General features: G+C 48.4%; 1 protein-coding gene and 1 long non-coding RNA gene across 3 annotated transcripts in view; both read right to left on the minus strand.

The window, feature by feature from the left end:
• doc2b (double C2-like domains, beta) overlaps window positions 1-15,588 on the minus strand; it is a 420,460-nt gene that overhangs the window by 325,943 nt on the left and 78,929 nt on the right. The window contains exon 3 of one of the 2 annotated variants that reach the window (XM_038814142.1): window positions 13,687-13,710. The exons of the other annotated variant lie outside the window; for it this stretch is intronic. Coding sequence (XP_038670070.1) covers window positions 13,687-13,710 — 24 coding nt within the window. The remainder of the gene's footprint in view (window positions 1-13,686; window positions 13,711-15,588) is intronic. 2 annotated transcript variants of the gene reach the window in all.
• LOC119974850 lies at window positions 1,543-8,793 on the minus strand. Its single transcript, XR_005462592.1, has 3 exons — window positions 7,457-8,793; window positions 3,590-3,593; window positions 1,543-1,738 (listed from the first exon to the last, which is right to left on the minus strand). It is a non-coding gene; the product is annotated as an uncharacterized LOC119974850 (long non-coding RNA).

The following is a 15,588-nucleotide window of genomic DNA, read 5'->3' on the forward strand; positions in this document are numbered from 1 at the left end:
AGGAGCAATGTTTTAATTATTTGTTCAAAGATATAATTTATGAAGTTGGATATCCTGTTTAGTCTCAGTCTGTTTGGGCGTCTCATACTAATAGACGAGTCAGATGTGTATATGTTAGTCTGCCAAAAATACTTGCAGCTAGCCAACAAATTGGTTGGAGCATCTGTGGTGATACGGATCCTTGTGGCCTTATATTAGTTCTAAGGTCTGAAATAAATGGTATTGGAGTTAGTTCAATACATAAAACAATCAACTGATTATGTTGCATCCGCAATGTAATGAAATACTCTAAGGCGGTTTGTCAGCATATTTTAAAGTAGAATTTGACAATGGGTCATGGAAGGATGTTTTTAAGTCAAATGCTTAGGCAATGAGTGAAGTTTTTGTATCTTTTTTTTAAATTTAGAGTACCCAATTCACTTTTTTCCGATTAAGGGGCGATTTAGCATGGCCAATCCACCTAACCTGCACATCTTTGGGTTATGGGGGTGAAACCCACGCAGACATGGGGAGAATGTGCAAACTCCACATGGACAGTGACCCAGGGCCGGGATTCAAACCCGGGTCCTCAGCGCCGCAGTCCCAGCGCTAACCACTGCACCACAAGTTTTTGTATCTTAAAGGAGGAGAAGGAGGTAAAGAAGCTGAGAGTTTTAGGGATTGAATTCAAGAACTTAGAGCCTCGGTAGCTGAAGACTAGGTGCCAATGGTGGAATGATTAAAATTAGGAACGTTCAAGAGGCCAGAGGGACATAGGAAATAGAATCTGGAGTATGCCGTTCGGCCCATCCACCACTCAAAAATAGATCATGGCTGATTATTTACCTCTACACCAGTTTTCCCCACTATCCACACATCCCTTTATATCTTGAGTATCCATAAATCTATTGATTTCTGTCTTGAACATGCTCAATGATTGAGTTTCCACAGATGTTTTGGGTAAAGAATTCCAAAGATTCTCCAGCCTCTGAGTGAATAAATGCCTCCTCATCTCAGTTCTAAATGACCAGCTCCTTATCCTGAGACTGTATCCCCTGGTTCTGGATCTCCCAACCAGGGGAAGCAGGATATCCACATCTACCCTGTCACCCGCTTTCAGAACTCGGTAAGTTTCAGTAAGATCATCTCTCATTCTTTGGAACTCTGGAGACTAGAGGCCCAATTTCCTCAATCTTTCCTCATAAGACAAACCTGCTATCCCAAGGATTAGACTGGTGAATCTTCGTTACACTCCCTATGTGGCAAGTACACCCTTCCTTCGAGAATTCCTCAGAAGATTAGATATAAGGAGGGGTGAAGCCATGATGCAAATTCAAAACAAGAATAAGAATTTTAAAATCAAGGTGTTGCTCCCCTCACAGCTAATGTTGATATTAGTGAGCATCGGGATGATGGATGAATGGAATTTCGTTAGGACACGGGCAGTAGAGTTGTTTTTTTTAATATAAATTTAGATTACCCAATTATTTTTCCAATTAAGGGCCAATTTAGCGTGGCCAATCCACCTACTCTGCACATTTTCTTTTGGGTTGTGGGGGCGAAACCCACGCAGACGCGGGGAGAATGTGCAAACTCCACACGGACAGTGACCCAGAGCTGGGATCGAACCTGGGACGTCAGCGCCGTGAGGCGGTTGTTCTAACCACTAGGCCACCATGCTGCCCTCGGGCAGTAGAGTTTTGGATGGCATTGGGTAAAATGCAGGAGACCAGCCAAAGGCGTGTTGGAATAGTTAAGTCTACAGGTAACGGACTTCCAGTGGCAGTTATGCAGCAGTAAGCCACACATTTGGGAGCTCCCGTTTTAAAGAGATTTTTCGGCTCTTTTGAGAGCCCAAAACGGAAGTTTTTCGACGTCTCCCGGTGGGGGAAGGTGTGCTGAACGACTTTCCCTGCAGTCCATGACTCGAACTCGGAGTGGAAAGGTGGAAAAAACAGCAGCAGCTCCTCAGAAAAAACGGGGGAAGGGATCCAAGATGGCCACCGACAAAGCTCCAGAGGAATGGAGACTCTGGGCCCAGAAACAACAAACTGATCTCCTGCGCTGCTTTAAAGAATTCAAGGATGAAGTACTGAGCTCTCTGCAGGAAACAAACAGAAGGCTGTCAGAGATTCAGTCCACCCAGGGTGCTGCCATCAAGAAGTTGCAGACGCAGGCCATTGAACGAGAGGAGGAGGCCGTGGTCCTCGTGAGTAAGGTGGAGGGGCACGAAGCACTCCACAAGAAGTGGCAGGAACGCTTTGAGGAGCTGGATCACCGCATGAGGCGGAAAAACCTGCGGATCTTGGGCCTTGCAGAGGGGCTGGAGGGATCGGACCTGACAGCCTATGTGGCTGTAATGCTGAATTCGCTAGTGGGGGCCGGATCTCTCCATCTGCCCTTGGAGCTGGAGGGAGCGCACAGGGTGCTGGCCAGGAGGCCCAAGGAAGATGAACCCCCGTGTGCGGTGCTGGTGAGGTTCCACCGGTTCAGTGATCGGGAGTGCGTGCTGCGCTGGGCCAAGAAGGTGAAAAGCAGCAATTGGGAGAATGGGGTAGTGCGGATCTACCAGGACTGGAGTGCGGAGGTGGCTAAGCGGCGGTCCGGATTTAATCGGACGAAAGACGTGCTTTATAGAAAAAAGATAAAGTTCGGAATGTTGCCGCCCGCGCGCCTGTGGGTAACTTATTCGGACCGGCATTATTATTTCGATTCCCCGGAGGAGGCGTGGGCCTTCGTGCGGACGGAGAAACTGGACTTGAACTAGGGGTTGGGGGTTGCGAGGTCGGCTGTAAGATATTAGTGCTGGATTCTGCTGTTGCTGTGTTCTCTTTTTCTTCTGTTGTTTTCTTCTTGTTTTAGTACTTTTGCAATTTTGATATGGTTATTTACGGGGGGGTTGTTCTGCTATGTTTTTGTTTTTGTGCTGTGGGACATTGTCTGGGCTGTGTATCTTGAGGGGAGGGTCGGGGGGGTATGTTGTATTCTATGCCGGAGTGGGGGTATGGAGTGGGGCTGATATTTGGGAGCTGCGTCAGAAGGGTGTGGTGGGGCAGTGCAAAAGCGCGGGCTTTCCTCTGGTTTCCCGTGCTGCGGGGCTGGGGGGTGGAGATGGTGACGGGGGAGGCGGGGCCTTAACTGGTTCTTCCCCGCGCTGGAGCGGTGCCAGGAGGGGGGATAGATTGGGGGATGATCCCACTTCGGGAGGGGTCGGGCTATTGGCGGGAGTTTCCGGGGTCAGCAGAAGTTAGCTGACCCACGGAAGTACAATGGAGGACGGTTCGCGGCTGGGAGGGTTCCTAGCCTGGGGGGGAAGGGAGGGGGGGAAAGGGGAATACCGGGTTGCTGCTGGTAGGGTCAAGAAGGAGCTGGTGGGGCTGGGGAGACAGAGGTGAGGGGTTGTCGCTATGGGGACGGGGTCGAGCAGGGGGTGCTGGCCTGGGGTGGGCAGTCAACGGGATATGGCTAGCCGACGGGGGAGGGGGGCGGGACGCCCTCTGATCCGGTTGGTCACCTGGAATGTGAGAGGGTTGAATGGGCCGGTGAAGCGGTCGAGGGTACTGGCTCACCTGAAGGGGCTAAAGGCGGATGTGGCAATGCTTCAGGAGACCCACCTGAGGGTGGCGGACCAGGTCCGCCTGAGGAAGGGATGGGTGGGGCAGGTTTTCCACTCGGGGTTGGATGTGAGGAACCGGGGAGTGGCGATTCTGGTGGGGAAAAATGTGTTGTTTGAGGCATCGGAGGTGGTGGCGGATAAGGGGGGTAGGTATGTGATGGTTAGGGGCAGGCTACAAGGAGAGAAGGTGGTACTGGCTAGTGTGTATGCCCCAAATTGGGACGATGCGGGCTTTATGAGGCGTATGTTGGGACGGATCCCGGATCTGGAGGCGGGAGGTCTGATCATAGGGGGGGACTTTAATACGGTGTTGGATCCTTCACTGGATCGGTCCAGCTCTAGGACGGGTAGGAGGCCGGCGGCGGCCAAGGTACTGAGAGGGTTTATGGACCAGATGGGTGGGGTGGATCCATGGAGGTTTGTAAGGCCGAGGGCACGCGAGTACTCTTTCTTCTCCCACGTACATAGGGTCTACTCTCGGGTAGATTTCTTCGTGGTGAGTAGGGGACTGATTCCGAGAGTGGAGGGGGCCGAGTATTCGGCCATTGCAATCTCCGACCACGCTCCGCATTGGGTAGAGTTGGAGATGGGAGAGGTGCGAGACCAACGTCCGTTGTGGCGGTTGGATGTGGGGTTGTTGGCGGAGGAGGTGGTGTGTAGGAGGGTCCGGGCAAGTATTGAGGGGTACCTTGAGGTGAATGATACGGAGGAGGTTCAGGTGGGGATGGTCTGGGAAGCCCTGAAGGCAGTAATTCGTGGGGAGCTGATATCCATCCGGGCACACAGGGAGAGGAGCGAGAGGAGTGAGAGGGATAGACTGGTGGGAAAGATGCTGGAGGTGGACAGGAGGTATGCAGAGGCACCAGAGGAGGGACTGTTGGGGGAGAGGCGCAGCCTGCAGGCTAAATTTGATTTGCTGACCACTAGAAAGGCGGAGGCACAGTGGAGGAAGGCACAAGGGGCAGTGTACGAACATGGTGAAAAGGCGAGTAGGATGCTGGCTCATCAGCTCCGTAAGCGGGATGCGGCTAAGGAGATTGCTGGAGTGAGAGACAAGAGTGGGAATGTGGTGCGGAAGGGGGTTGAGGTGAATGAGGTCTTCAAGGACTTTTACGGGGAACTGTACCGGTCGGAGCCAACGGGGGAGAGGAGGGGAATGAAGAGGTTCCTCGACGGGCTTTCTTTCCCGAAGGTGCAGGAGGAGAAGGTGGAGGGGCTGGGTGCGCCGATTGAGCTGGAGGAGCTAGTTAAGGGGATCGGACAGATGCAGTCAGGGAAGGCACCGGGGCCGGATGGGTTCCCGGTGGAATTTTATAAAAAGTTTGTGGACCTAGTGGGCCCCTTGCTGGTGCGGACACTCAACGAAGCGTGGGAAGGGGGGACTTTGCCCCCGACGATGTCACGGGCACTGATCTCGTTAATTTTAAAGAAGGACAAGGACCCCCAGCAGTGTGGTTCATACAGGCCCATATCTCTCCTCAACGTGGATGCTAAGGTGCTGGCAAAAATCCTGGCCACCAGGATAGAGGACTGTGTGCCAGGGGTTGTGCATGAGGACCAGACAGGTTTTGTGAAGGGAAGGCAGCTGAACACGAATGTGCGGAGATTGCTGAATGTCATTATGATGCCGGCGATTGAGGGGCAGGCAGAGATAGTGGTGGCGCTGGATGCGGAGAAGGCCTTCGATAGAGTGGAGTGGGGGTACCTATGGGAGGTGTTGGGGAGGTTTGGATTTGGTGAAGGGTTCATTAGATGGGTAAGGCTGCTATATTAGGCCCCGATGGCGTGCGTGGCCACGAATAGGAGGAGGTCGGAGTACTTCCGGCTTTACCGAGGGACCAGGCAGGGTTGCCCCTTGTCCCCCTTGTTGTTTGCACTGGCAATCGAGCCGCTGGCGATGGCATTGAGAGATTCAGAGAGGTGGAGAGGCTTGGTGCGAGGTGGAGAGGAACATAGGGTGTCGTTGTATGCCGACGACCTGTTACTGTATGTGGCGGACCCGGTGGGAGGGATGCCGGGAGTGATGGAGTTACTAGCCGAGTTTGGGACCTTCTCAGGTTATAAATTAAACTTAGGCAAGAGCGAGGTGTTTGTGGTACACCCTGGAGACCAGGAGGAAGGAATTGGTAGGCTCCTGCTTAGGAGGGTAGGGGAGAGCTTTAGGTACCTGGGGGTGCAAGTGGCCAAGGACTGGGGGACTCTCCACAAGCATAACTTTACCAGACTGGTAGATCAGATGGAGGAGGAGTTCAGGAGGTGGGACATGCTGCCATTGTCGTTGGCGGGGAGGGTGCAGTCCGTCAAAATGACAGTGCTTCCGAGGTTCTTGTTCCTTTTTCAGTGCCTGCCCATATTTATCCCCAGGGCCTTCTTTAGGAGAGTGACCGGCAGTATTCTGAGCTTTGTGTGGGCACATGGGACTCAGAGAGTGAGGAGGGTGTTCCTGGAGCGAGGAAGGGATAGAGGCGGGCTGGCGCTGCCCAACCTTCTGGGGTACTATTGGGCAGCCAATGTGTCAATGGTGCGTAAATGGGTGATGGAGGGGGGAGGGGCGGCGTGGAAAAGAATGGAGATGGCGTCATGTAGAGGTACGAGCCTGGGTGCCATGGTAATGGCACCGTTGCCGCTCTCCCCCAAGAGGGTTACCACGAGCCCGGTGGTGGCGGCGACCCTAAGAATCTGGGGACAGTGGAGACGACATCGGGGGGAAACAGGGGGCTCGATGGAGGCTCCACTGGGTGGCAACCATCGGTTCATCCCGGGGAACACGGATGGGGGATTCAGGGGATGGCAAAGGGCGGGCATCAGCAAATTGAGGGACCTGTTTATTGGCGGGAGGTTTGCGGGCCTGGGGGAACTGGAAGATAAATTTGGCCTTCCCCAGGGGAACATGTTCAGATACCTGCAGGTAAAGGCGTTTGCTGGGCGACAGGTAGAGGGATTCCCTTTGCTGCCCTCGCAGGGGATGATGGACAGAGTGCTTTCGGGGGTGTGGGTAGGAGAGGGGAAGGTGTCTGACATCTATAAGGTAATGCAGGAGGTGGAGGAGTCGTCAGTGGAGGAGCTGAAGGCTAAATGGGAGGAGGAACTCGGGGAGCAGATAGAGGACGGGACTTGGGCGGATGCCTTGGAGAGAGTCAACTCTTCCTCCTCATGTGCGAGGCTTAGTCTCATCCAATTTAAGGTGCTGCACCGGGCCCACATGTCCGGGACTAGGATGAGTAGGTTCTTCAGGGGTGAGGACAGGTGCACCAGATGTTCGGGGAGTCCTGCGAACCACGCCCATATGTTCTGGGCATGCCCAGCACTGGAAGAATTCTGGAAGGGGGTGGCGGGGACGGTGTCGAGGGTGGTTGGATCCAGGGTCAAGCCAGGGTGGGGACTCGCGATTTTTGGGGTTGGGGTGGAGCCGGGAGTGCAGGGCTTTGCATCCCTAGTAGCCCGTCGAAGGATTCTGCTACAGTGGAGGGATGCGAGGCCCCCAAGCGTGGAGACCTGGATCAGTGACATGGCGGGATTTATAAAATTGGAAAAGGTCAAATATGCCCTGAGAGGATCAACACAAGGGTTCTATAAACGATGGCAGCCTTTTCTGGACTTCCTGGGCTCAGAGATAGGTAACTGGGTCAATAGCAGCAGCAACCCGGGGGGGGGGGGGGGGGGGTGCATTATTGTAGTGTTTATTCTGTAACTTTATAGTGTGTTAATTTGCGTTGTTGTTAAAATGCTGGGTTGTTCATGGGGATGGGGCGAATGTATATGATTGTTAATATTATTGTTATTTTCGGTATTTTACTAAGGTGCGTTATTGTTGTATAAAATCAAAATTTCTCAATAAAAATTAAAAAAAAAAAAGTCTACAGGTAACAAAGGCATGGATTACAGTTCCAGCAGCATATGGGTGAAATCACATGATACCACTGGGTTAGAAATATGAGGCCTTAACGATGACATGAATATGTTGGGTCAATTGTGGGGGGGCAGGGGTTGGAACATGGAGGAAGTGATCAGGATCTAGAACTGGGAAAAAACAGAATACAAATGGAAATTGATGCCAAGGGACAGCTTGTAGATGACAATCTTCTTAGGAAGCAACCAAGTATAAATCATGGGGAACACTGGATGCTAATGGTGCAATAACAGGAAGAGTTGCCATTTCAGATGAGTTTTTTTTGGCTATGTTTAAGTAATTAAGAACAGCACTAGACTAAGTGAGTGCAATCCTACCGACTGGATGATGGGGGAGAGGCATTGGAGGAGGTTGGGGTGATCGCCCATATCGAATGCTGCAGACAGGTCAGGAAAAACAAGAAAGGATAGTTTACTTTTGTCACAGACACATAGTAGGTCACTTGTGACTTTTATAAGAGCCATATAGGTACTGTGGCAGCAGCAGAAATTGATTGGAAGCATTCATACATGAATGGGAAAGTTGGCTGTGGATGGGGGTCAACGTGCAAGGACTTCGGAGAGGAGGGTGAGGTTGGTATAGTTTGCAAGGATGGAGGCTCGAAGTTTTTTTTAAGAATGGTAGTGACAGAAGATTTGAAGAAGAGGGGAACAATACCAAAGCAAAAGAACCGTTATTAGTTAAAACATAAATTTACAACAGCATTTCTTAGCAATTAATAAGGTTCTGCATGCTGCTCTGGTCGCTGTGGCTTGATTGCAGTGGAATATGATAATATAAACCTGATATTTCTCCACTCAACAACAACAGAAACTTGTATTTATGTAATAGTTTTAACATCGCAAATGTCACAAAGAGATTCACAGCAACATTTGCAGCCAAAATCTGACACTGAATCAAAAAAGTGATTTTAGAACAGGTGGAGGTGGGTTTTAATAGGTATCTTAAAAAGAGAAAAATAGATATACGTAGTGGTGAAAGAGGATAATTCCAGAGCTTGGGGCTCAGACAGCAGACGACATGGTCACCAATGGTGGAGAGGTGGATAAAGGAAAAGATACCAGAATTGGAGAAACGCAGAGTTTTCGGAGGGTTGTAAGTTTGCAGAAGACTATGTAGATGGGCAGAGGTGAAGCCATGGAGGTGAAGTGGGAAATGGTTCAGAAGGGCACTTGGCACAGAAGATGGCTGCCTGACACACAAGATGGAGGCACAGAGAATAAAGCAGACATAACTGATACCTGGAACCCAGCAGGGTGCCAGTGGGACAGATAGGAACAGATGCAGGACAAAGGGAGCCAAACAGGAACTTAGAACAGTACAGCACAGAACAGGCCCTTCGGCCCTCAATGTTGTGCCGAGCCATGATCACCCCACTCAAACCCACGTATCCACCCTATACCCGTAACCCAACAACCCCCCCTTAACCTTACTTTTATTAGGACACTACAGGCAATTTAGCATGGCCAATCCACCTAACGCGCACATCTTTGGACTGTGGGAGGAAACCAGAGCACCCGGAGGAAACCCACGCACACAGGGGGAGGACGTGCAGACTCCACACAGACAGTGACCCAGCCGGGAATCGAACCTGGGACCCTGGAGCTGTGAAGCATTTATGCTAACCACCATGCTACCCTGCTGCCCCACATAAATGCAGGACACCATTTGAATAAAGCTGACTTCAGCCAAGGTGTATACAATGATATGCTAATACAAATCTAAAACAAAGGGACAATCGATACTGCTTTCTGTAACCTGTAAAACCTCTTTAACTACATCCATGTGTAAATGGCAAAATGCTTATGTACAATCTGTAAAATGTTTAAAGATAACAAGGTGATAATTGTTTTGTATCCGGGCTCATTGTGAACCCAAAGTATAAAATGAGTGACTGCCATTCAAACGGGGAGAAAGGCTGGCTACCGTACCCTTTCTCCCGAAGCTTCGTGTAACAATAAACTGCACTGATTGAACATAGCAAGTCTGACTCCCAAAGTGGTTGATTTTCCCACAACAGAGGGATTTGAGCACAAGGAAGAAAATTTTAAATTTGAAGGCATTGTTGGAACAGGAGTCAATGTGAGTAAGTGAGGGCAGAGGTGATGGGTGACCAGGATTTGGTACATTTACATGCCTCTATTGTTTGAACATAGAACATACAATGCAGAAGGAGGCCATTCGGCCCATTGAGTCTGCCCCAACCCACTTAAGCCCTCACTTCCACCCTATCCCCGTAACCCATTCAGTTTATGTCCAGACTTTATACAGGTTTCATTGCGTTGTAATGACAGAAAGTTAACATGGTCATTATTATTGTTTCAAAACATTATTTGTTTCAAACACAGGCATGGCCGCTCATATTTGGCAGGGTTTCCATGGCACCCGTGGCATGTTTCACGGCAGCCCGCCATTGGCCGCTGACGGAATCTTCTGATCCGGTCACTGTCAAAGGGGGTTTCCATTCTGCATGACTCCGGGAAACCCACGGCAGGCATTGCCTTCGGCCGGTCCGGAAGATCCCGCCAGCAAGAACAACCGGAAGATTCCGGCCATTTTCTGTTTCCTGAGGCATAACTCAACTGCCAAATTGATACAGAGTCTGGACTAATTTTATCCTTTGAACAAACACCAAATATGAGATTAATTGAAATACTACAGACATTTTTTCAATTATTAATCGAGATAAATTCCTTCAATATCAAAAAGATATGCGACAGCAAAGTTAACAATGGCTCTGAGAAAAAGACATGTTAATAATTAATAACTTTAAAGTAATTTTTTGCACGAGCTGGACATTTCTAATTTGGACTTCAGTGTATAAAATGATATTAAAGAGATGAGAGCAAGATATCTGTAATACCACTGCAGCTATTGTAAGCATTCATGGACTCAGTCAAATAACAGTGGGAGTAATAATAAGCAAAGTGGCATAAGCTTACTTTGTGTCACACCTGCTAATACTACAGGGAGTTAAATACTGAACCAGTGCTGCCGAAAAACAAGTTGGAGACGGGTGACCTCAGAAAGAAAGTGCAGGCTGTCAGGGTGCCGAGGTGGGCTGGGCACAAGGTCTGCCTATGTTCCCTGGCACTGTGTTTAAATAAATAAACATTAATAATAAAAAAACACATTCCCTCAGCCCTCACCACCAACACACCATATTCCTCACCCATGCGGCCCACCACTCCTCATGGTCCCCCTAGTCCCCTATTTCAACTTGGTGCCATCTCCTGCCATCCCATGACCCCCACAAACAACACCCTTTGCCATTACTCCCTCCATGCAAACTCACCTGGAAGCCCTGGACAGTTTTTGAGACGTTTGAAGTGCCCTGGATATCTCTGTCAGGTTTGACACTTCCTGGATAACTTTGACACATTCTGGACAGCTTTGACAGCTGGACAACCCCTTAACATTTTCTTGTCAGCTGGATAGTGTCTTCCTAACTGGACAATTCCTTGACAGCTCAACAGTTCCTTGACAGCTCAACAGTTCCTTGACAGCTCAACAGTTCCAATGGGTTTGCGCGCAAAAAGCTCATAATCATGTTCACTTTTAACAATCCAAAAGGGTGTCTTACCTCTCTCAAAGATTGTTTTGGGTCTCTCAAAGGTGTCCTGGGACTCTATCTAAAGGGGTACCTTATTTCTCCAATGGTGTCCATAGGAATCCATGATGTTCAAACCTGTTTGAATCTGAATACTCTATTTCCACCCACCTTTTTTTCCAGAAATCCCATTTCTATGGAAGTAGCTGGTGTTTTAAATTGCCAGCTGCCTCCATGAATCTCGCATGTACGAACCCCGGGCCAACTATAGTTCCACCCCGGAAAAAATGGGAAATGCCATGCTGGGACGAGATGCCATGAGGGGGGGGGGAAGGTCTGGAGAGAGTGTTCACTAATGACATGGTATGAAAATGAGGTTCTCGGGCTCGCACAGAGAAATTTACACTACACCACTGGCAATGCCGGGGGGGGGGGGGGGGGGGTAATCACAGCAGAGAGAATCACGTTTTTTACTTCTCACTGGTTCTTTAGCCCAAGCCGGCTTTCTCGCAGATGAAGATGCTCTCTCCATGGATGCTACCAGATCTGCGGTTTTGCACCACTCTCTGTTTTTTACATTGCCATTTATTAATGATGGGTTGACTAATCACAACTGCCAATGCAGTTGGAAATAAAATAAAATTTGCAAAATTGCACTGCACAGTGGTTTTAATTCCAGGCCAGAAAATGCCTACAACACAGAAAAAAAACAATCACTGAGTAACAGTATATTGCTAACACATTCCAAACTCATGGGAAAAACTTTCATTACTCTATTGTGCCTTAGGCACTTGTGGATAGTGGGATTTCACTTTTAGCAAAGAACAGCAATGCTTGGTAATAAAAGTCACATTTTATCTGTCTCCTCCCACATTGTTTCTCTTCATATTTTCTTTTCATGTGGCCGCTCACCTCCACCAGTCTCCCTGGTTCTCCACAGCAGCCACTAATAATACACTCCCTTAACACACTCCCTTAACGCTGAGAAGAGACACACTTGCAAGTTAACAATTTCAATTCCTCGTTCCCTGATGGAACACTGAGCTACCAGAAAACAACTCTACTTAACAGGCTAATTATGAATTGACAAACCTTTTTGGTAGGTTTTGGAAGAGGAAATAAAAATCGTCCATTTAAAGAATAAACCGCACATTTACCAGTAGCGGTCATTTCATTTCCAATTCTCTTCCTGCACCAGTGGTGCACCAAGGCAGACTTGTCTTTGTTTTCGTAGCTCGTAATCATAGAATTTACAGTGCAGAAGGAGGCCATTCAGCCCATTGAGTCTGCACCGGCTCTTTGAAATGAGCACCCTACCCAAGCCCACACCTCCACCCTACCCTCATAACCCAGTAACCCCATCCGACACGAAGGGCAATTTTGGATACCAAGGGCAATTTAGCATGGCCAATCCACCTAACCTGCTCATCTTTGGACTGGGGAAGGAAACCGGAGCACCCGGAGGAAACCCATGCCACACACGGGGAGAACGTTCAGACTCCACACAGACAGTGACCCGAGCTGGGAATCGAACCTGGGACCCTGGAGCTGTGAAGCAATTGTGCTAACCACTGTGCTACCATACTGCCCATAAATTGCTGGAGCAGGTCACTAGTCTGTCACCAGAAGCTTATAGCTTGAGGGATGCCTCTCCGCATCATGTGTGATGACCAGGAGTCTCTCCCTCTCTTACTGGCAGCCATTGGCATGTTGGACGTATTCACAGTTTGACATTCAACCTGTTTGGCTGTGTTATGAATGCACCTTCCTTGGCCAGCAAGGTCTGCGGTGTGACTCAAACCTGGAGCTTCTGGCTCAGTAGCAGAGACACTACCCACTGCGCCACAAGAGTAGAGGTAATTACTTTCTGGTTATTAACTATACCGCACAAGTATATTTATTTTCAGCATAAAACAATAAAAGTAACAAGCACTCACTAGTAGAAGCCAGGTACAAGAATATTGGCCTAGAAATTAGATTCACGGCACACGTTTTTCAGGCAAGAAATAGAGGTGAAGAGCCCACTGCGGCACGCAGCGTGCATATGCTGAGTAGGGGTTTGTTTGAAACCTGGAGCTGTACAGCCTGATCCCGTTGAACAGGAAATTGGCCCATAACCTATGTGCCAATCAGAATCTTAAGGCCTATTTCAGGCCCCTATGTTAAACTGGATCAGGACAAAGTTTTCCACAACAATCAGCGGTTAAACCAATGATCCTTGAAGAGGCATCCGGAAGCCGTTGCCAAGTGAGCAGGCAACTTCATACACAGCTCAATGTGCATAAATACTCCTCCTGGCTTCACCTTAAACTGCAGGCCACGGGCAGAATGCACTCATACTCCATTCCCGATTGCCTCATCCTCAAAAGATTTAGATCTCAGCCAGCCAATTTGCCTCCCCGCCCAACAATCAGCGAGTTGCCTCTCGTGCCCGCTACTTGCCAGTGACATACAAATGACAATGGAGGACCAATTTTCCATGCTCCTGTCACCAGGCACTTTCAGTCCAAATTTGGGCACAATCCAATTTCTAGGCCTTTGTTGTAATTTATCCAAGAAACATGGGTATTGTTTTCATCAGCAACTAAAAGCTCTCTTCACTATGGGAGAGGAAGGGGCAATAACCCTTACCTTTTTGTGCCAAAGCTTTGGTACCTTTCCTCAAAAAAAAGCATGCAGTGAAAGAAACATGGGCAGATGAGAAACACAAGTAAGTATGAGACAGAAAAAGTGTAATGTTAATGGTAAAATTAGCTTAGCAAGGCCAAAGGTCTCTTATTGTCTTTTTAAAATTGGACCACCATGACAGATCAGACCAATTTACACTTTGTGACATTCTATCAAACATCAACAACTCAGCTCCTAAGAGAAATATATATATAAAAAAAAGAACAAAGATCAGGTAATTTTGCATTTCAATCATGATTAATGATAGCTAAACTCCAAATCCTTTCGTACTGCTTAAAAGTGACAAGCTTGCACTGAAATGTAGCTTTTGATCTATGATAATGGTTTCATGCTGTTGTTCTTCATGTGGCTGCTGTTCTTCATAATTGATATCCCTGACAATATCTAGATTATGAAATAAACGGGGCCAAAAATTATTTCAATTTTTCTTTTAATTATAATTTGCTCTATAAGTGATAACATTTGACCCGGATTTGGTCATAACGATTGTAATGCAACTCAGATTTACAGCAGGAACACGCTTTGCCAATGAACAATTTCAAGAAGCAGTTGGTTGGTGGGGAATGGGTTTGAGGTCTCAATTGAAGTGTAGCCGAAGGTCAGGAAATACACTTTGCTTCCTGGGCCAGTGAGATTGAGGTAAAAGAAAGAACTTGCATCTCTGTAGGTTCTTTCACGACTCAAAGCACTTTACAACCAATTATGTGCTTTTAAACTGAAATCACCTTCATAACCTGAGGAATGCGGCAGTTAATTTGCACAGAGTAAGCACCCATAAATAGTAATGTGATGCATGATCAGCTATTGACCAAGACGCTGGGAGGATGTTCCTGCTCTTCACTGATCTATGCCATTTGCTCTTTTATGTCGAACTGAAGGGGGATGATGGGCCTTCCTTTGTAACAGCTCACCTGACAGCAGCTGAAGCCCTGAAGCATGCCCACATGCAGCAAAACCTGGACAACACTTGGGCTTAGGCTGACAGGTGGCATATAACATGCAGGCTACCCCAATGCCGGACAATGACTATCTCCAACAAGAGAAAATTAACCATCTCGCCTTGACATTCAATGACATTATCATCACTGAATCCCCAATTATTAACATAACACTCAAGACAAAGGAATTTGCTTGCTCAGCACCCCATCCCTCACTTTAAACATTCAGTCAACAAAAGGAGAAAAACTGAATTGGATATATTTGGGGGGAATCAGGAGGAGCATTAATGCTTCTCCAGGTCCCATGAAAATTCCTCCCATCGTGCACCATCACTAAAGTCCTCCCTCAGATTCTCCCTGCCTTTCTCCCCACCCAGCCCCTCATGTTACAGTGACCAGTTTGGGCTGCAATGGATTTTGGCCTTCCCTCTGATCAGTAAACTGCACCAATTGTGACCAACTTGCTGGAGGAATGGCGATGACACCTACCTGTGAACAATGGCCAGATTTCAGATCATTTCCGTGGGGGCGGACGGAAAACTTGTTCCGCCCACCTCCTCCCAGCAACCCCACCATCCCCAACCCTGTCCCATCAGCAACACACTAATACATGCCAAACAGCCGCAGAAACACACTAGAGTTTGGAAGTAAAAGTTTGTGCAAGTCAACTTTAAAGGGGTCCAATCAATAAGAGGGGCATTACAAAATAGGAGGGGGGAATTATTCAAGCGTTTGAAAAGCCTCCCATTCATTTAACAGCCTTTGCTGAAGATGCAGTGACTGGGACTGAAATGAAGCAGAGCCTAGACACAGGCCGATCAAACCGGCATCCAAATGCAGTGCCTGCTTAATGACTGCCAAAGGCAAGGTGGTGCTGCATGAATTGCTTGTGTGCCGGGTTCCTGCT

Source organism: Scyliorhinus canicula, chromosome 12 (genome assembly GCF_902713615.1).
Source record: "Scyliorhinus canicula chromosome 12, sScyCan1.1, whole genome shotgun sequence".
In the NCBI taxonomy this organism is placed as follows: domain Eukaryota; kingdom Metazoa; phylum Chordata; class Chondrichthyes; order Carcharhiniformes; family Scyliorhinidae; genus Scyliorhinus; species Scyliorhinus canicula.